General features: G+C 42.4%; 1 protein-coding gene across 2 annotated transcripts in view; it reads right to left on the reverse strand.

Moving 5' to 3' along the window:
* Positions 1-22,363, reverse strand: part of AGTPBP1 (ATP/GTP binding carboxypeptidase 1) — a 208,424-nt gene extending 186,061 nt beyond the window's left edge. Inside the window, exons 1-2 of one of the 2 annotated variants that reach the window (XM_089662110.1) lie at positions 22,214-22,363; positions 6,823-6,886 (exon numbers count right to left, since the gene is read on the reverse strand). In XM_089662110.1, coding sequence (XP_089518236.1) covers positions 6,823-6,854 — 32 coding nt within the window. In that variant the 5' untranslated portion in view covers positions 6,855-6,886; positions 22,214-22,363. Of the gene's footprint in view, positions 1-6,822; positions 6,887-19,840; positions 19,953-22,213 lie in introns of those variants that run through there. The other variant, XM_089662111.1, reaches the window with a different exon arrangement.
* Between the last annotated feature and the right edge of the window lie 353 nt (positions 22,364-22,716).

Consider the following 22,716-nt stretch of genomic DNA (forward strand, 5'->3'; position numbering starts at 1 on the left):
ATTATTCTGTAATCAATTTGCCATATGGGATGAAGCACATTTCCTGTGTGTCATGTTCTCCACGTCACTGCAATGCAATTGTTGTCTTTTGCCCAGGTTTGCACAGAGCTGATTGGTGCTTTGGTGGTCATGTGACTGATTTATGTGCATGTGTTTTTTTTTTTCCTTACAATGTGTTTATGAGATTTTAACATATATGTGATACAATAAAAGTGCACATCTACAGATGAGCTTTGTAGGGTAAATATCAGAAATATACATAAAAGTTAACATCATAAGTAGGAAAACCAACAAGAATTCCACAGAGGTGGTGGAAATCGTTAGAATGACAAGCAGAACATAAGCTACATGACAGTCTGGATAAGGGAGGATGGGGAGAGAGGTAAAGACAGGAAAAAAAAAAAGAAGGGCAGGGGGTGGGATTAGCAGGGTGGTGGCCAGGGCTGTGAAGGGAGGAGAGAGGAGGGGGGTGGAGGTAAAGGGAGGAGAGAGGAGAGGGAGGGGGGGTACATGGACAGATCCATTAGCCCAGCTATAAATGAGAGGAGCTCTCGGACAGAACCTGCTGAAAATAGCGTGAGGTTCATGGTCTCCAGACTGCTTGGTTTTTCTTGAACCTATCAATCAGGTGGGCTTGCATCTTTTTGAGCAAAAGAACATTGTTAAAGTGTTACTAAACCCAGGACCCTGCATTCAATATATCTGGTCTCCCACAGCACACAAAACATGAAAATGCAATTATTTTAGTAAATATAAACTGCTAAATACCTTTTCTCATCAGCAATATATAGCAGTCTTGTGACTTCTATCAGTGTTCAGCTGAGCACTAGTTAAAGTTTGTAGGAGGAGTTTCCATTCTCCCCTATGAGACTGCAGGACCCCTGACCCTCTGTCTGGACAATGCTGATTGGCCCTGTGCTGATCACATGATCCCAAGAAAGAAAAAAGAAAAAAAAAAGTCTCTAGCAATACACACCAAACTGAGCATGTGTAGCTTGCCCCCAAGGCTTTGTTCTATGAGGAGATGGATTAGGGATAGTAGAAGGGGAGGATCAGAGAAGACAGGAACAAACATCTTTTTTTGCACAATGTAGTGGATTAACCCCTTAGGTTCCACAGTGAGTATAACAAGCATGCTTTACTCTATATACAGACTGATTTTACTGTTGAGGCTTTAGTAACACTTTAAGTCTAGAGATGGTGTTGCTCAGGGACAAAGTGCGGGAGTGCCATGCCTTAGCAATAGTCTGTTTCACAGCTGTAAAATTTGTTTAGCAGCAATTTGAAAGTGGGCTTATTTATTCCAGGAGGCTTAAATGTTCAGCAGAGCATATTGGGGCACAAAGGAAACAGGGGTGTCAGTGAGTTCCAAGATCATGCGGTATATAAAAGGACCAAAAAGCGCTGTGCGATGGGACTCAGCCACCAATTGTGCAGAAACAAGCCAATCATTTTTTTTTTCTAATATAAGTAAAAAAGACCCTGGAAGCAAAGCTTGATTTGCTTTTATTAGCAATCTGTAATTAAGATACAGCTTTAAGTCAACACAGTGGGGTTTATTTACTAAAGCTGGAGAGTGCAAAATCAGACTCCCTTCTGCATAGAAACCAATCAGCTTCCAGGTTTCATTGCCAAAGCTTCATTGAGCAAGCTGAGGTTAGAAGCTGATTGGTTTCTATGCAGAAGGGAGTCTGATTTTGGACTCTCCAGCTTTAGTAAATAAACCCCATGGAATCAGCAAAAAAAAAGTCATGCTACCAGTAACAAAGAGAAACTTAAAAGGAAACAGCAGCACCAATTTAGCATACATTTTAAACTGAATGCATGCCATAAAATGTAGGACTTAAACAACCTTGTTAATAAACAAACTTATCATATGCAAAATACTGTAGTATTACATCGCACGTAAGAAATGATAAATTGCTTTGGACTTCTTAGATTATATTTTACTTCTCATACAATTTATGTTTCCGTTCGACAAGAAAATAGCACACTGCTGTTCATCAAAATGGAAAATACACACATTTTTCAAGGATTTAATAACGGTTTACAGTACTATAAACCACTGCAGGCAAATTTTGTATTAACCAATATTTAGGTTTATGATAGATGAGTGCAAAATAGACCGCCTAATGGTTTCTATATATTTCAGAGACTCCAGCAAGGAGATCTGTATGCCTGACTTCCAAGATGGGTAGGAACTCTTTAGCATCCATGGCAAAAATATCTCACTATAGACCAAGCCAAGTCAACTCATCAGACTCCACCTATAACTCAGACAACATCTTTTGCTGAAGCTTTATAAATGTATTTTTAATTTATTAGAGACAGAGCAAATAGAATTCTATCTATATAGAATCTATAGTCGTCAGAATTCAGGGAATCGCAATTTAGATTTCATCAGTCAGAACAATGAAAGCTTTGGATGGATTGGTTGGCATGGCATACTCTACTCTACACAATGTTCTTTGCTTTCTGATAATCCCAATACTAGTGACAAATCTGCTTTAGTTGCAATTTTACATTCTAGGTACTAGTTTTCACCAACAGATATTGTGTATGTGAAAAGTATTTAATTGTACTATAAAACAAACAAACAAAGTGCACAAGCATTGTGCACTTCCTTTATAAAACAAGAAATAATAAAAAACAGTACTCACACACATTCTTTGCAAACTTTGTTTGTCATGCAAATCAATATCCAGGAAGTAATGAGTGGAACTGACCTGAGTTCAGTTCGAGCAGGGTACAGTGAACCAGTTGCCAAATTTGGGCAGTGATGTCACAGATATTCCCTGTGATGTCAGTGTTTCCTAGGGACATTGTATGTGCAAGTAGAAACAGAAACAACCTCTCCTGCGCTCTATGACCGAGAGCAAGGGTGGATGGATGGAAAAAGAGCTTGAAAAATTCGACCACCAATGCATAGAAGGTTGTGCAGCTCTAAACAAGGCTGGGGAAGTCTGACCGGTACTGCAAAGTGAAACAAAAAGAAAGTGCACCAACCTTGCGCATTGCCTCAGTAAACTGCGATTTAATTAAATAGAGAATAATACTCACAAACAATGAAGTAAATCAAGCATACAAGTCCTCAAAGGAACTTTAGGAGTGTAGAGCCACTGACAGTCACATCGCAGGGGTAGACTCTCAAAGTACGGGGTCCTTTCTTCATCAGAGCTTGATTTACTTCGTTGTTTGTGAGTATTATTCTCAATTTAATAAAATCACAGTTATTAAGGTAATGCGCAAGGTTGGTGCGCTTTTTGTTTCACTTTTCAGTATTGTATGTGCAAGCACCCATGGTTTCCATAGGAACCAGTGACAGTGGGAAGCTGTCATAGATAGAGGCAGCAGAAATACCCAGTCTATATATGATTGTTGGCTGCCACCAAACATGGGAGCAAGAAGGCTAATGTCTAGGCATATAGCCAAAGTTTGGTCCAAACCAAGGTTTGGATGGAAAGGTCAGCTCAACCCTATTAGGAAAAGATCTGCTCAATCATTGCTACAGGGATTTCATTGGTGCATTGAGGGTTGAATAGGTATCTTCCAGGATGTTTTGGTTATACATGATTTAAGCTTGCTCATTTACAAGAGCTTACAATCGAAAGACATTTTACAAGAAAAAAAAATAGGAGTGCAAAGAACACTTGTGAGTAGCAGTTTTTACTGGTTTTGATAAAGGTTTTATGAAGGTGTCCTACGATGCTAATGTACTGTTTGTTCTACGGTGTTTATAAAGATTCCCGTTCTGGAGACAGCAGCAAAGCCATGGATACTGCATAATACAACAAATGAGAGCATTTACCTGGAAAGACAAAATTTCAGGGTTTTCCTGCACTATGACGGTATCCTTTTTTCCACTTGAACGCTGACTGTTTGTATCTAATTGTTAAGTGTTAACCGTGCATTTGAGTACATACTTATTTTCCTACATTACATAGCACTTTATTTATTATGAACACTTTATCATAGTTTACAGAAAATGTCTGCCCCAATGGAGCTTGCAATCTAATCCCACTAGCACAGTGGTACACATAATAAGGGCAATCTGAGTGTAATCCAGTGGAGTAACTATCCTTTTCAAAAGAAATTCTTACAAACGTAAGGAAAAAATAAAACCTCAATGCACATATTGTCGTTAGTAGGAATAAAACCAGGGACATGAGTGCTGCAAGGGAAAAGTGCTAATAACACTGATGCCATGCTCTCCAATGCTTCTTACATCCACTTGTGCTGCTTAAAATTATTAAAAATAACTTCTTCCTTTTATTTTTTTTCAAAAATCTCAGGCTGTCGCAGGAAACAATATTTTCTACTCTCACTGTGAATTACACTATATTGCCAAAAGTATTGGGACGCCTGCCTTTACAAGCACATGAACTTTAATGACATCCCAGTCTTAGTCCGTAGGGTTCAATATTGAGTTGGCCCACCCTTTGCAGCTATAACAGCTTCAACTCTTCTGGGAAGGCTGTCCACAAGGTTTAGGAGTGTGTCTATGGGAATGTTTGACCATTCTTCCAGAGGCACATTTGTGAGATCAGGCACTGATTTCGGATGAGAAGGCCTGGCTCGCAGTCTCCACTCTAATTCATCCCAAAGGTGTTCTATCGGGTTGAGGTCAGGACTCTGTGCAGGTCAGTCAAGTTCCTCCACCCCAAACTCGCTCATCCATGTCTTTATGGACCTTGCTTTTTGCACTGGTGCGCAGTCATGTTGCAACAGGAAGGGGCTATCCCCAAACTGTTCCCACAAAGTTGGGAGCATGAAAATGTCCAAAATGGCTTGGTATGCTGACACATTAAGAGTTCCCTTCACTGGAACCAAGCCCAACCCTTGAAAAAAAAAAAACCCACACCATAACCCCCCCTCCACTAAACTTTACACTTGGCATAATGCAGTCAGGCAAGTACCGTTTTCCTGGCAACCGCCAAACTCAGACACATCCATTGGATTGCAGACAGAGAAACATGATTTGTCACTTCAACGAACATGTCTCCACTACTCTAGAGTCCAGTGGTGGCATGCTTTACACCACTGCATCCGACGCTTTGCATTACATTTGGTGATGTAAAGCTTGAATGAAGCTGCTCAGAGATGGAGATTTATTCCATGAAGCTCTCTATGCACTGTTGTTGTGCCAATCTGAAGGCCCCACAAAGTTTGGAGGTCTTTAGCTATTGAAGCTGCAGACAGTTGGCGACTTCTGTGCACTGTGTGCTTCAGCATGCACTGACCCCGCTCTATCATTTTCCGAGTTGCTGTTGTTCCCAGTTGCTTCCACTTTGTTATAATACAACTAACAGTTGACCGTGGAATATTTAGTAGCAAGGAAATTTCACGGATGGACTTATTGCACAGGTGGCAACCGATCACGGTACCGCACTTGAATTCACTGAGCTCCTGAGAGCGACCCATTCTTTTACAAATGTTTGTAGAAGCAGTCTGCATGCCTAGATGCATGATTGTATACACCTGCGGCCATTAAGGTGATTGGAACACCTGAATCCAATAATTTGGAGGGGCGTCCCAATAATTTGGGCACTATAGTGTGTATGTTTGTAAACTTAAAGTGTGATTCCAGTCAAAACCTAACTTAAAACTACTTCCACCCCCATTCTATGCCTATTGTACCTACCTTGTAAAAGGAAAGATGTTTAGAATTACCTATTCTGAAGTCACTCTAGTCTGGTCACATGATCTCTCCAGTGCCGGCATCAGTGAAGAAGAGAGATCAACAAAGGGTGCAGAGCCTGGGCGATGATGTCTCCCATAGGACTACTAATGGGGCATCCATTGTTGGATGTCCTTCATCTACACTGAAGCCATCGTTGGGACCTGAACATATGACCGGTCCGTAGTGACTTCAGATTAGGGAAGTATGAACATAATTTCTTTTACAATGTAGACAGAAGAGGCTTAAAACGGGTGAAGGAGTAGATTTTAGTTTAGTTAGGGTTTGACTGGAAATACATTTTAATTGTAATTACACTTTAACTGTATTTATTTTGAATAAGGACACAAATCGTGAATATATTTCATTCTCCGAAACGTGCTCGAGTTACGATGTACATTGTCATACGGTGGTAGCAACAGTAGCTAGCAACCAGTCACGAGCTTGGGTTTTCTCCAAACCCAGAAGTTTGCGGTCATTGCTGGATCAATGAGTTGCAGGTAAGAGATTTCCCGCCACAAAGTTGAGTTGCACAAAGGGGCAAAGATCATTGTGGTATCAATGACCTAATATTTCACCTGGCAATTTTAGAGTCAATGTCACTGATTTAATATGGCTATGTGACCATATTAGATCAGTGATATCACAAGCAACTCTGCCCCTTTGTAAATGTACAGCTGTGGGGTGGGGAATCTCCTGCCTAAAGCTCATTGGCCCAGCAATGACAACTAACTTTCAGACTTTGACTGAACCCAAACTTGTTCCTATTAGCAGCATATAGTACCATATCCTAGTATCCACAATATAAAGATTATATCTAGCAGAAACCAACTCACTGGAATAACCTTCTTCTCCTCCAGATTGTAGAAGTGTGGTAGTGTGCAATGTCCTTTCCTCCAATCAGCTCTGTTATACAGCAGTGAATGCATGAGATGAGGTGGTGAGGACCATCATTCAGTCATATGACCTAAGAGAAGCACTCAGGATATCTGAACACTATTTCCTGTGCCATGCACTCAAAGTATAGCTGGAAGTAAGAGCAGTCAGATCATCCTTTCACAGAAGCTGCTGCCTCTCTCACCACAAGCTGCTCTCATCCTCATCTCATATAATTGTTAATGTATATAACAATACATGATACTCACCATTTTTCTGTGGGCACTTTTATTTTATTCATCTTGATTTTGAGTCTTTATTCCATTGCATTCCCTGAAAACAAAAAAACAAATTAGAACTTTAATCCTAAAATTATCTAGATATGTTTGCAGTTATTATTTCAAGGCTGATATTATTTAAATCAGCACGGAGGATCCTCTCCCATGTCAATATCTTTACTTATCCCACACATGCACAATTGTGCCACAGGTCTGTTCCGGGTCTTTGGAACCTGGCAGGCACTTGCGGCAATTCTGAGCACATGTGGGGAATTCCCATGCATGTGCACACGGGCTATTGGATTCTGGTATTTGGGACCTTATAGACCCCCTGCATCATGTATGCACATGCACAGGTATTCTCCACATGTGAAAAAAATGTGCCACAGGCCATGGCCAGTACTTAAAAATATATCAACCTCCTTTAAACCCCCCCCCCGCCCCTCTGTTTTCCTTCGCTCCTTCTCCCTTTTTTCCCCACCTTCTTTCTTCCCTCCAATCTCCAGCCCTTTTTGCTTTCTTCCTTCAAGATCATCTCCATTTCGTTTCAATTTTTTAGAAGCTGGTTTCTTTTTGGCGTCTGTTATTCTCTTGCCCTCCAGTAGATTCACCACCCTTCATGACCAGGCAATTTTTTTGCTATACGTTGCTGCACTAATTTAACTGATAATTGCGCTGTCATGCGCAACACTGTAAACAAATTACTTCATATAATTTTTTCATACAAATAGAGCTTTCTTTTGGTGGTAGTTAATCATCACTGGGTTTATTTTTTGCACTATAAATGAAAGAAAAAAACAAAAAAACAAAATAAATAATTTTTTTTTTTTACTTTTACAGGAAAGAGATTTGTATTCTTTACACTCACAGATCTCTCTCCTGTCATGAATCACTGGCCGGGTCCCGGTGATTGACACCTAAAGAAGCCAATGACAGCACAGGTAGGACGGTGCACGTGTGCCCCCTACCCGGAAATGCAAAATCACGTATTTATATACACATGATTTTGTGCAAAGTGGTCGCCCTGTAGCAGTAAACCTACTACAGGGCGGTCAGCAAGTGGTTAAAAAAGAAAATCTTGGGTCCTCTCCAGGGGTGGACTGACAACTCATGGGGTCCCCGGGTAATAGGGGATCATGGGGCCCCTGTGTCCTTGCCCAAACTCAAAAAAAGCCAATGAAAAAAGGTACCAGGGGCATCTCATGGGGCCCCCTACTGACCCCAGGCCATTGGGTAGTGCCTGAGTTTCCAAATGGTCAGTTCGCCCCTGGTCCTCTCACACAGCCAATAATTGATGAGTGATAACATTCTGAGTTTACACGCCTCATATGTTGCTATGGTTGATGCTTTATATTGCCCTCTGACTAGCCTATTGTTGGTTATATATATACAGTCAGGTCCATAAATATTGGGACATGGACACAATTCTAACATTTTTGGCTCTATACACCACCACAATGGATTTGAAATAAAACGAACAAGATGTGCTTTAACTGCAGACTGTCAGCTTTAATTTGAGGGTATTTACATCCAAATCAGGTGAACGATGTAGGAATTACAACAGTTTGCATATGTGCCTCCCACTTGTTAAGGGACCAAAAGTAATGGGACAATTGGCTTCTCAGCTGTTCCTTGGCCAGGTGTGTGTTATTCCCTCATTATCCCAATTACAATGAGCAGATAAAAGGTCCAGAGTTCATTTCAAGTGTGCTATTTGCATTTGGAATCTGTTGCTGTCAACTCTCAAGATGAGATGCAAAGAGCTGTCACTAACAGTGAAGCAAGCCAACATTAGGCTGAAAAAACAAAACAAACCCATCAGAGAGATAGCAAAAACATTAGGCGTGGCCAAAACAACTGTTTGGAACATTCTTAAAAGAAGGAATGCACCTGTGAGCTCAGCAACACCAAAAGACCCGGAAGACCACGGAAAACAACTGTGGTGGATGACTGAAGAATTCTTTCCCTGGTGAAGAAAACACCCTTCACAACAGTTGGCCAGATCAAGAACACTCTCCAGGAGGTAGGTGTATGTGTGTCAAAGTCAACATTCAAGAGAAGACTTCACCAGAGTGAATACAGAGGGTTCACCACAAGATGGAAACCATTGGTGAGCCTCAAAACAGGAAGGCCAGATTAGAGTTTGCCAAACGACAAAAAGCCCTCACAGTTCTGGAACAACTTCCTATGGACAGATGAGACCAAGATCAACTTGTACCAGAGTGATGGGAAGAGAAGAGTATGGAGAAGGAAAGGAACTGCTCATGATCCTAAGCATACCACCTCATCAGTGAAGCATGGTGGTGGTAGTGTCATGGCGTGGGCATGTGTGGCTGCCAATGGAACTGGTTCTCTTGTATTTATTGATGATGTGACTGCTGACAAAAGCAGGAGGATGAATTCTGAAGTGTTTCGGGAATATTATCTGCTCATATTCAGCCAAATGCTTCAGAACTCATTGGACGCCGCTTCACAGTGCAGATGGACAATGACCCAAAGCATACTGCAAAAGCAGCCATAGAGTTTTTTAAGGGAAAGAAGTGGAATGTTATGCAATGGCCAAGTCAATCACCTGACCTGAATCGGATTGAGCATGCATTTCACTTGCTGAAGACAAGACTGAAGGGAAAATGCCCCAAGAACAAGCAGGAACTGAAGACAGTTGCAGTAGAGGCCTGGCAGAGCATCACCAGGGATGAAACCCAGCATCTGGTGATGTCTATGCGTTCCAGACTTTAGGCTGTAATTGACTGCAAAGGATTTGCAACCAAGTATTAAAAAGTGAAAATTTGATTTATGATTATTATTCTGTCCCATTACTTTTGGTCCCTTAACAAGTGGGAGGCACATATGCAAACTGTTGTAATTCCTACACCGTTCACCTGATTTGGATGTAAATACCCTCAAATTAAAGCTGACAGTCTGCAATTAAAGCACATCTTGTTCGTTTCATTTCAAATCCATTGTGGTGGTGTATAGAGACAAAAATGTTAGAGTTGTGTCGATGTCCCAATATTTATGGACCTGACTGTATGTACTTTGGTTTTTTATTTTTGTTATGTTGGTCACCTTTTGGATTCGGTGTGTGTGGGATCATTGATTATAATTATCATTTCTCTGTACTGTTCAGCTTTGTGGTTGGATTCAAGAAAAGTCTACATTCAAATTAAAAAAAAAAAAAAAAAGACTTTTAAAAAAGGGGGAAACACTTTTCAAGTGTACAAGAAAGAGGGGGAGGAACCAGTGCTCGGATGCTAACAAGGAACATGCTGATGGAAAAAGAGAACAGAGTGACAGCAAGATGTCTGCAAGCCATGTTCCTTCACTCAGCCTGTGACAGGACAGTAAACAAAGAAGCAGCAAAGTATTATTTAACTGCAATTTACAAAAAAAAAAAAAAAAAGAAGTCTTCTGCCCCACCAGACAAGGCAGAGCTTTATAAATCTCAGGAATGTGTTGACAGTAATACAAATAAGTTGGCAGGTAACATTGCTCCAATAAACAGTGCTTATTTGATTTTTGTATTTAGCAGTTTTGCATGTCTCTATAATGAACCTGTAGCTTTGCCCCAGACAGGCAGCGCAAAGGATCAATCTAAGGCTCCTTGCACACTAGCATTTTTTTTTAAGCGCAAAAAAATGCTAGATAAAAAAATGCTGGTAATAGCGTTTTTAGTAGCGTTTAGGAGCATTAGCATTTTATTATAATTTTAATAGTACATGTAGAGAATTTAAAAAAAAAAAAGAAAGCTAGGAAAAAAAAAAAAAAAAAAAAAGCTGTTTTAGTAGCATTTAGTATCAAAAACACATTTATAGGTAAAGTTGATCCAGGGAATATCTGATTGCCTCTCGGGGGATCAGGAAGGATTTTTTTCCCTGCAGGAGCAAATTGGATCATGATTTGCTGGGGTTTTTTTCCTTCGTCTGGGTCAACTGTGGGTATAGGATTTTAACTTTTTTTTTTTTTATGGTTTAAGTGGATGGACTTTTGTCTTTTTTCAGCCAGACTAACTATGTAACTATTACTCATCCATAGAACATTGGATGGGGTCTGTTGTATTGCAGCTTTACAGTATACCTCTGTATACTGTAGTCACACAGGGGGGTCTATATCCAACTCTTCTTTAACTGATGCCTTCCATAAGGTTTGTTCTTAGCTCACATATTTCTGACCATGGGGGTGTAATAATTACCCTTACAAATAAAGCCAATAAAGATAAAGATCACTGTAAATGCATATTTGTTGACAATATACAGTGCAGCATATATTAAAGCTTACTCAGTAAGCTGAGTGGACACTTTTTTTTATAGCTAGCCATTAAAAGACTGAGGATTGCAGCAAACATAGTGAGCCTCTAACCAAACCTATATCTATCTTGTTATTCTATAATGTTAGTATATACTGTATATCCATATCAAAATAAAAAACATTCTAAAATTAGTCAGAGATGTCCAGAGGGAACCACAGTTCCATTGACCGTTTATTTTGAATTGTACTTGAACGGAGAAGCAAAAAAAAAAAAAAAAAAACACAAAAAAAAAAAAAACTTGCTAAACAAAGTAACAGAAGTATGTGATAACAGTTTAAGCAAAATAAGGAAGTTGGTCAAGCAGACGTTACCGGAAATTATAGAAAATCAGGTGAAAGGTTACAGATTACCATAGTTAGTTTGTAGCCTAAGGCCATATACACGCTAAGCATTTAATCCGCGTGCGTCCAATCCTGGTGTGTCTGTGCGTCAGGGAGGTACAGATGCAGCATCCAGCCCTTCATTCAGTCAAAATGTATGGCAGGCTAAAGATGCTGGACCAAATGGTACTGCATTTAGTGCCGTGTGTATTCAGGTATGTATTCTTGGAACACAGGTATTCTGCTCTAAACAGGTGTACCACTCTGCATAGAGTCCAACCTTAGACCCAATTCCCACTTCGCAATTTTGAATTATGGGCAAAATTGCTGTGATTCTGCCTGCAATTCCACATCGCACCACAATCATGGCAAAATGCACCACGTGTTTGGGTGCCATTAATTGTTAATGGCACCTCAAATTCGGTGCGATTTTGCCACGGTGCAATCATGGCAAAACACATTGTGAAGCTGTCACCCAAAAGAAGCTTATGCTCCTTTTTGGATGACAAGCTTCACGCAATGCATTTTGCAGCATGCATACATGCATGCTCGGTGCTTTTGCCCCGATTGCAGTGCGATTTGGAATTGTGGGCAGAACCAGTGATTCTACAGGTGAAACTTGAAAAATTAGAATATCGTGCCAAAGTTAATTTATTTCAGTAATGCAACTTAAAAGGTGAAACTAATATATGAGATAGACTCATTACATGCAAAGCAAGATAGTTCAAGCCGTGATTTGTCATAATTGTGATGATTATGGCTTACAGCTCATGAAAACCCCAAATCCACAATCTCAGAAAATTAGAATATTACATGCAATCAATAAAACAAGGATTGTACATAGAACAATAAAGTATAAGCATGCATATGTACTCAGTATTTGGTTTGGGCCCATTTTGCAGCAATTATTGCCTCATTGCGGCGTGGCATGGAAGCTATCAGCCTGTGGCACTGCTGAGGTGTTATGGAAGACCAGGATGCTTCAATAGCAGCCTTCAGCTCTTCTGCATTGTTCGGTCTCATGTCTCATCTTTCTCTTGGCAATGCCCCACAGATTCTCTATGGGGTTCAGGTCAGGCGAGTTTGCTGGCCAATCAAGCACAGTAATCCCACGGTCATTGAACCAGGTTTTGGTGCTTTTGGCAGTGTGGGCAGGTGCCAAGTCCTGCTGGAAAATGAAGTCAGCATCCCCATAAAGCTTGTCTGCGGAAGGAAGCATGAAGTGCTCCAAAATCTCCTGGTAGACGACTGCGTTGACCCTGGACTTAATGAAGCACAGTGGACCAACACCAGCAGATGACATGGCTCCCCAAATCAACACAGACTGTGGAAACTTCATACTGGACTTCAAGCATCTTGCAGTGTGTGCCTCTCCATACTCTGGGTCCTTGGTTTCCAAATGAGATGCAAAAGTTGCTCTCATCAGAAAAGAGGACTTTGGACCACTGAGCAACAGACCAGGTCTGTTTTTCTTTAGCCCAGGTAAGACGCTTCTGACGTTGTTTGTTGTTCAGGAGCGGCTTGACAAGAGGAATACGACATTTGAAGCCCATGTCCAGGATCTGTCTGTGTGTGGTGGCTCTTGATGCACTGACTCCAGGCTCAGTCCACTCCTTGTGAAAGTCCCCAACACTTTTGAATGGCCTTTTCCTGACAATCCTCTCCAGGCTGCGGTCATCCCTGCTGCTTGTGCACCTTTTTCTTCCACACTTTTCCCTTCCACATAACTTTCTATTAATGTGCATTGATACAGCACTTTGGGAACATCCAACTTCTTTTGCAATTACCTTTTGAAGCTTTCCCTCCTTATGGAGGGTGTCAATGATGGTTTTCTGCACAACTGTCAGGTCAGCAGTCTTTCCCATGATTGTGATTTCTACTGAACCATACTGAGAGACCATTTAAAGGCTCAGGAACCCTTTGCAGGTGTTATGGCTTAGTTAGCTGATTAGAGTAGGACACTTTGAGCCTAGAATATTGCACCTTTTCATAATATTCTAATTTTCTGAGATTGTGGATTTGGGGTTTTCATGAGCTGTAAGCCATAATCATCACAATTATGACAAATCACGGCTTGAGCTATCTTGCTTTGCATGTAATGAGTCTATCTCATATATTCTTTTCACCTTTTAAGTTGCATTACTGAAATAAATGAACTTTTGCACGATATTCTAATTTTTCGAGTTTCACCTGTACTTGTAATTCAAAATCACAAAGTGTGAATGCGGCCTTAGAGTATTTCAGCCTGCAGACAGCGGTGCTGGAAGCTACACCTGTGCCTCCGGCTCACACAACAGTGCTGGGATTGGAAGTACACAGGCTAAGCGCCCAGTGTGCATGTGGCCTTAAACAGAATTAGTATACTTTAAACTACATCTGTACCCAAAACTGAGTATTTTACTTTATGATTTGGGAGGTTATAACTTGACGCAGCCCATTTAAAGGTTTCTGGGCACTCAGGTGAGTTATAGCATGCCATGTTTTTCTCGATTCTAAGCGGCAGTAGTATTGGCACGCCTCAAATCTGTTCATAGTCACAACACAGATATGATCTTGTTTTACACAGGACCATTAAAACCACTTCTTTAGAACTTTAGCAGGATGACACTCCAGCAAAAATGCATGAGGAAGTTAGTTTGCGCTACCTGGGCAGGATTTTATTTTTAAAGAACAGGATGTGTACGTGTAAATCAATTCCTCTAGCTCATCAAAAATAGGACTGTATATTCAGACTCAGACGAAGAATACATTTACTGCCACCGCTTGACCAGACCCTGAATTTTACACCCATACAGTGGTTCTAGAAAATAATCACCCCCCCTTTAAAATATCTAATTTTGTACTGTACAGCTTGAAATGAAGACAGACACATTTTCTGCTTTATCCAGCTGTAATTGCTCACTGCAACTTATAACACCCAAGAGAAAGAGGGCAGCACAGGGAATAAATGGTTAGCCCTTCTGCCTGGCAGTACTAGGGTTGTCGGTTCAAATCCCAACCACAGCACCACCTGCCTGGAATTTGCATGTTCTCCATGTGCCTGTGTGGGTTTCCTCCAGTTTCCTTCCACACTCCAAGGACATGCTGGTTGGTTAATTGGATCCTGTGTAAATTGTCCCTAGTATGTATGAATGTGAGTTGGGGACCTTAGATTGTACACCCCTTAAGGGTTATGGACTGATGTGAATGTACAATATATATGTAAAGCGCTGCGTAAATTGACAGCACAATATAAGTACCTGAAATAATAAATAAGATATAGCACCAACATGTCAGAAAAGAAAGTTAACAAAATCACTGACTTGGAAAAATTATCACCCCCTTGTGTCAGTGTTTCGTTGAACCACCTTTTGCTTTAATTACAGCCTTTAGTCTGTTGGGAAATGTCTCTACTAACTTTGCAATATTTTCTCACTCTTCTGCTCAAGTTCAGTTAACTGTGATGGTGACTGTTTGAGGTCTGCAGTCTTTAAGTCATATCACAGGTTTTCAATGGGGTTTAAGTCTAAGCTCTGACTAGGCCACGCAAGGACATTCACCATTTTCTCCTTCAACCGCTGTGTGGTCTTTTTTGCTGTGTGCTTTGGGTCATTGTCATGTTGGCAGGTAAACCTTCTTCCCATTGATACATTTGTGGCAAAGAGAAGCAGATTTCCCACAAGAATGTGACAGCATTTTGCCCCATCCATTTTTCCATCTATCCTGACAAGTGCTCCAGTCCCTGCTGCAGAGAAACACCCCATAACAGGATATTACCACCTCCATGCTTTACCATAGGAATGGTGTTATTTGGATGGTGAGCTGTATTGGATTTCCGCCAGGCATACCATTTATTGTTGAGGCCAAATAATTACATTTTTCACTCATCTGACCATACCACCTTTTTCCATGTGGCCTCAGAATCTTTAAGGTGTGTTTTGGCAAAGCTCAGTCATGACTGCATGTGGCCTTTAAGGAGGGGCTTTTTTTTTTTTTTTGCAACCCTTCCATACAAGTCACATTTGTGATATTGTTGTCACATGCACACAATGAACACTCTTTGTCATAAATTCCTGCAACTGTTTCAGAGTTGCTGTAGACCTCTTGGCAGGCTCTCAGACCAGTGTCCTCCTGGCTCTTTCACCCAGTTTGGAGCACCGTCCTGATCAAGGGAGGGTCTATGTTGGACTTTCCACTTCTTAATAGATTTCACTGTGCTTCTAGGCATTGATTAAGCCTTTGACATTTTTTTTGTATCCATCTCCTGACCTGTCTGTCCACAACTTTATCCCAGAGATCTTTTGACAGTACTTTGCCACCCATAATTGACTGTTTGCTTCAGCTGCACTATCGGGGACTGAAATACTCCAGGAAAGCTATTTTCATGCTAAGGTATTCAAAATTACCACAGCTTATCATAGATGAAAGTCAAATGGCTTTGTGTGCCATTGAGAAGGTGATTAACTACATCTGAATGAGTTTACAAGTCATTTTTAAAGGGAAAGGGGGGGTGATCCTTTATCCAACTCAGTGATTCTGTTTTTGAATTTTGTCAATTCAGAAAACTATGCCTCCCCATGGTCCAGTGGTGAACTATTCCTGTCTGTGAAGTGTGCTGATGTCGGGAACAATCAGGAACATACTGCTTTAAATGGTCACCTATGTTGTTTATATTGCTCAATATGTTCCTAATGGTGGGATTTCATCTTACGTGGTGTTAGTTTCCAAGTGCCACACGCTGACACTTCCATGATCTGGAATAATCTCTACAGGTGGCCATTATCTATACAATTTTTTGTATAACCTCCTTTAAATATACCATCAACTATGTATTGCAAAAGCCTTGTCTGATTTGAGCTTGATTAACCACTTTGGCTCTCACACCTGTGGGGTTAAACAGAGCAATATTTAATAAAAAAAATTAAAAAAAAAAAAAATTCCCCACTTGTCACGTTGCTTTAAAGGAAAAAATGTGAATTTTAGGGAACGAAACCATTAAAGTGGTGTTAAACTCCGATTTCTTACATGTAGCTACAGGTAAGCTTAAAAAAAGTGTTACCTGTATATACCTTGAATATCTCCTAAATGTGGGCCGCAGTGCACCCTACAATAGGGCTGCACTCAGTGTGCCCTGAATGCAGAGAGCGCTGTGCCGCTGTCATGTCATGCACATACCTGGAAGGGACATTGTTGCAACCCGGCTATTCAAGCAGCCAGAGTGTGTGATCTAGAAGAAAGACCGGGCAAAGATAATAGTGAGGGCAGCGGTGACAGTGCACTGCTGGAGGGCTCCATTTGAAAAGTGATGCTGGGCATAGATGTATCGAAATTTGACTGATTCTGCAGGAGACAATAGGACAGCAGGGGAAATCCCTGCATCCACATCACTTGTGTGGTTGCAGAAATCTGTGAGGTTTTTTTTGTATTCAACCTAGTGGTTAAAGCATTAGTAAACCACAGAGAGGGAAAAAAGAAGTCCCCTGCAAGGTAATGTCATAATATGCTAGTATGCATCGCATAATTCCACATTATGTAGGGCTTACCTTCAACAAAGACCTCTAGAGGCAACTGTCACCACTGCAGAGGTTTCCATCTTCACCCAGTCTTCCTTCCAGGTTTGTGAGCTCTGGCCGTCTGACAGGCCGGGCCGCGATGACATCGCTCCATCGCACAGTACTCTGAAAGAACGGCACAGGGGGATACCCGCTGCCACTTCCAGTCAGATCACTGTGGTGCTTTCACTGGAAGTTCTCATCCACCCCCTACCACAACTACATTTATAGCTGATGACTTAATTTTTCTAAAAAAAACCAAAACTGAAGCTCCTCTTTAAGTCCCCGATCGCACTGGTACGACTTGTCCATTGCCCGCAATGGAAGTGGTCATATTTTGAAAGTATTTTATGCACTACTTTTTGCAAGTTCAGGTGCAACTTGCATAGACATCTGTGCATGAAGTTGCACAGATGTCTTTCAAGTCACACCTGAAGTCGGACATCCGACTTTGAAATCGTGCAAATTCAAGTGAAGTTGCACGATTTTAAAGTCAGATTCGACTGAAGACTACTGTAATGCCCCGTACACGAGATAAAAAAACCATCCGAAAATTTTGCGGAACCACTGATCGAACGATTTTCTCTTCATTAATGAGCAGGATGTTTTAACCGATAATGATATTGTGAACGAAAATATCCGGTTGAACAACAGTGAAAAATGTTGTTGTTTCGCATACGAACGACCGATTTTCTATGTGGCGGTATGACAGTCGTACAAAAAAAAAATCTATTAAGCACTATCACGCATGAGCGGAAACAGAAGATGACCCGGATGTTTATGTCCAAGGAATCTTCATAAACACGAACGAAAAATCCAAATGTTAAAAGTAGATTGGCCTAATGAGATAATGAAACCAGAAATATGAATATTATATTTTATGTATCACTGTTTATGTATATAGGTAATGTAATAAACTATATTATACTCATTGCTGTTAATTGTTGTGTATATCGCTCGTTCTGGCCGGAAGGGCGTGGCTACAAGGTCACATGCACTGCATCACTCCCACTTTTAAGGAAGATGTTAACACGACGCATTGCCCGATGAACGATTTTTTTAGATTGGTTAATGTGGCCCACGATTTCGATCAACGAACAAACGCCTCCCAGTCGTCGGATGACCGATCGGTTGATTTTCTAATCGTGTATTCCCACCTTTAGTCTGCCATAATGTGCTGGTATTTGGTGCATACTAAGGCATTAACCTGCAGGGGGCCCAACAATGTTTTCATAGTTTACTACCAATTTAAGGCAAGACTAAAATTCTACTGTGTACTGCAATAAAATACACTTACGTGCCTGTTGTCAGCACCCCCCTGCATGTATACTAAGCTGAGCATGCGCAACTCAGCTTACAGTGGCCAGCCCAATCCTTGTGTGCTGCAATGACGGTCTCCTGCGCATGTGCAGGAGTGATGCTATCCCTCCCTGTCTAATTAAGGTGACTGTTAACCAGCACACAAAAGCAGATGCTGGCACGGGATGGGATCATTCGAGGAAAATTTAAGTATAAGCTGCCTTTAGTTCCGCTTTAAAGTGGTTGTAAGGGCATAAGATTTTTTACCTTAGTATGTTTCTTTTTTTCAAATAACAAACATGTTATAATTACCTGCTCTATGCAATTGCATTGCATAAAGCAGCCCCGATCCTTTTCTTCTGGGGTCCCCTGCTGGCGCTCCTGGCTACTCCTCTTCTCTGAGTGCCCCCATAGTAAGCCGCTTGCTATGGGGGCACTCGTATGTGCTCGATAGACACACAGAATGGGACTGGGCCCCACCCCCTACTCACTGGCTGCAATTGTCTCCAATGGAGAGGCAGAGACCCGGGACAGCAGTCGCTCTCATTCACATTGCTGGATCATGATCAAACTTGGGTATTAGGGTGGTGATACAGGGGAAGCTGCACAGTGAAGGCTTTTTACCTTCATACATACAATGTGTGAAGGTAAAAACCATCAGTCTTTAGAACCACTTTAAAGGTGAAAAAAAAAAAAAAAAAAAAACACCTTCTGTGACCAGCTCCCCCCCCCAAATGTTTACCTGAGCTCGATCTTGATCTAGCACTGTGCCCAAGAGCAGCAGCTCTGCTCTCTTTCTCCTCACTAGCATGGAGGCTGCAGCAAGAGCCATTGGTTCCTGCTGCTATCAAATCCAATGAGGGGTGGGGCCTGAGCCGCACTGTGTGTGTCAATGGACACACAGAGCCCAGCTCTGGATCAAACCCACACAAGTGCCCCCATAGCAAGTGACTTGATATCAGGGCACACAGAAGAGAGGAGGAGCCAGGAGTACTAGTAGGGGACTCCAGAAAAGCAGGATTAGGACTGCTCTGTGCAAAACCATTACACATATCAGGTAAGTAGAACATGTTTATTATTTTTAAATAAATTAACCTTCACTTTAAAGTAGAACTTTAGGTAAAATAATAAAAATGGGTGAACAGGCAGGATTGTTATTGCAGAAGACACATGCTTTGTCTCTTCTGCATTAAAGTGACTTACCTGCCTGTCCGCCCTGCACAGTGAGCTGCGCATGCAAATCTGGCAATGCTGAATCTGACTGAACACTGAGTGACGTCATCCCCGCCTGGCCAATGACAATGGCTGGAGACCGAGACGCAGATGTCAGCAGCAGGGCGGGGAACAGAGGGATGCCGCATCGCTGGAACTGAGACGAGTATAGTTCTGCTTTATGTAGCAGATTTGTATAAATTATTTTTGAAGAATAAAGATATTGTGTAGTTTACAGTGTTACTAAACCCAGGACCCTGCATTCACTATATCTGATCTCCCTCAATACCCAGAGTATGGAAGTGCAATTATTTTAGTAAATATAAACTGCTAAATACCTTTTCTCATCAGCAGTTAGAGCAGTTTTGTGACTTCTATCATTGTTCAGCAGAGCACTGGTTAAAGCTTGTAGGAGTTTTCTTTCTGCTCTAGGATGATGCAGGACCCCTGACCTCTGTCTGGACTGTGCTGATTGGTACTTATCGCATGCACTCTACCAAGAAAAAACAAACGCTCTAGTAATACACACCAAACTGAGCATGTGCACAGTGATGCCACACTATATGTCTTATCAGGAAATAACAGGGGGACACTGGAAGAAGGGGAGGATCAAACAGCCTTTTTACACAATGTGAAGTAACCCCTTAGGTTCCACAGTGAGTATAACAAGCATGCTTTACTGCATATACAGACTGATTTTACTGTTGTGGGTTTAGTAACACTTTAACTTTATTGAAGTGTCACAAAACTGCACTTCATTCAACTCCATGCAGAAACTGTGAGTTGCGTTAAATCGGAGTTCCATTCAAAAGTGGAAGCTACGCTTGTTTGCCTCCTCCCCCTCTCCACTGCAATATTTGGCACCTTTTGCAGGGAAGGGGGGAGTGGATACCTGTTTTTTTGACAGGTACCGGCTCACATTTCCGGCTCAGTTCGCCGCGGCTAAGTGAGCAGGAAAGTCAGCCCCTCTCCTTCCTCCTGCAGTCTCCTGAGAAGCTTCACAGGTCCCAGGAGACTGCCAGACCAATCACAATGCACAGCGCGACTAGTACATGCGCAGCGGGCACCTGGCTGTGAAGCCGCAAGCTGTCACAGCCTGGTGCCCACAGTTGTAATCCCAGCGCCGGGGAGAGAAGGGACGGCGTGAGCGCGGGTGAGCACATTGCTTGACCCTGGGACAGGTAAGTGTGTGTTTATTAAAAGTCAGCGCAACTCATACAGTGGGCACCCGGCTCTGAAGCTGAAAGCTGTCGCAGCCTGGTGCCCACAGTTGTGATCCTGGTGCCGGGAAAGAAGGGACACAGCGAGAGCGGGTGAGTACATCGCTTGACCCTGGAACAGGTAAGTGTGTGTTTATTAAAAATCAGTGCAACTCATGCAGTGGGCACCTGGCTCTGAAGCCGCAAGCTGTTGCAGCCTGGTGCCCACCGTTGAGATGCCGGTGCCGGGTAGAGAAGGGAAACAGCGAGGGCAGGTGAGCACACTGCTTGACCCTGGAAAAGGTAAGTGTGTGTTTATTAAAAGTCAGCAGCTACAGTTTTTTGTAGAGGCTAACTTCTAGGGCCAGTTCATACTGCATGCGTTTCAGTTGTGTTTTTTCTGCATCCACAGAAAGTAGGTTATATGGTTGTCAATGTCATAGTTCACATCAGTGCTTGCAGTTCCAGCGTGTTCCGGGTGCAGAAAAAAAAAAAAAAAGTAGAACGTGCTGCATTTTTTCTGCACAGAACTGTACTGGAACACAGTAAAACACATTAAAAAAAATGCACGTCCTTATTTGAATTGAAGAAAAAGAGAGGAAAAGGAATGCATCAAAAATGCAGATGTGCCAAATAAAAGAGTCAAAAACACGCATGCAAAAATGCATCCAGAACGCATCTGGACTGCGTTTCTATAGTGTGAACCAGCCCTTAATAAACACAAAACTGACTAGAACTGCGCTTTAAGGGCCAGTTCACACTACAAAAATGCACTCTGGATGCGTTCCGGATACATTTTTACTCACAGTTCACACCACACGCAGTACCGGTGCAGTTTGCTATGTTCCAGTATGGTTCTGTGCGGAAAAAAAAAATGCAGCATGTTCTACTTTTTTTTTCTGCCCCAAAAACTGACTGCACTGGTGTGAACTAGGGCCATTGGAATACATGGAAAAACGCTGCGCATGCATTTTTTATGCAGAAAAAAAGTGCACTGGACTGCATCTAGTGTGAACGATCCCGAAATGCATACTTTTTTTTGGCAGTATAAACCCCCATACATGGTACATAGGGAGCATTGGTTTTCTATGTGCCCTTGTGCTGAGCCTGCACTGATCTATGCAGATGAATGGGCTCTGTGTGAATGGGCCCTAATGACCTGTCACTGCTGTGTACACAAAAGGAACCAAAGTGACCTGCCCAGTGTGTGGCCCTGACACAGCATCATTGTATCTATTCTAGGATGCCTGTAGTATCCCTGTATGATTTCTACATGAGTGACATGACAGCCAGCACCCAGCCAATGACATCACCCCTTCAGCCTGAGAGCCATTACTAATGAAGGGGACGCGTTGTGTCTCTATGACAACACACAGACATGTCACCGACACACAGGGTGGCAGAGGCGCAGTGTCACCCCCATCAGCCCACCCCGTCCAATGCCGCAGATGATCAGCTGTCACAGTACGGCCAGCACACATCCCTTCCACACCACCCTCCAGGCCTCATCACCTGATCCGTGCACCTCGCCTCCAGCAGACGCCGCCGCTCCGGATCCCGGTCCGCTCCTTCCCTGTACAGCAGCAGATGGAAACAGAGGAGGAGCGACAGATCGGGGACGCTAGGAACCGAAGATGGGCAACTGGGCGGGGCTCCACTCCGCACACCTACAAGAACGAAGGGGCGGGGCTTTACCCTCACTGAGCTCTGGCTGATCGGCGGAGCTGCCAAAGAAGGCTGGGCAAACCAGGTGGGCGTGGTTGTACATGTGCTGGGCGGGTTTGAGACCTGTAGTTGGGAGTGGAGCGGGAAGGGAGGCGGGCTGTTGTGGTTCCTGCAAACAACATGAAATGACACGGACGGCTTGTGTTCTTCTCCTGAGGGGGTCGGAGCGAGTGCCAGAGTGTGTCTGTCTACTGCATACACGTGTTCTTCCGGCTAATGCAGTGGAATGGATTCCACGTGTTCTGAGGGATACCCAGCTGTGAGAACAGTCTAAACAAACCCTGCCCTTG

The sequence above is a fragment of the Staurois parvus genome, unplaced genomic scaffold, assembly GCF_062004578.1.
Source record: "Staurois parvus isolate SC_StPar_1 unplaced genomic scaffold, SC_StPar_1.0 ptg001432l, whole genome shotgun sequence".
Classification (NCBI taxonomy): domain Eukaryota; kingdom Metazoa; phylum Chordata; class Amphibia; order Anura; family Ranidae; genus Staurois; species Staurois parvus.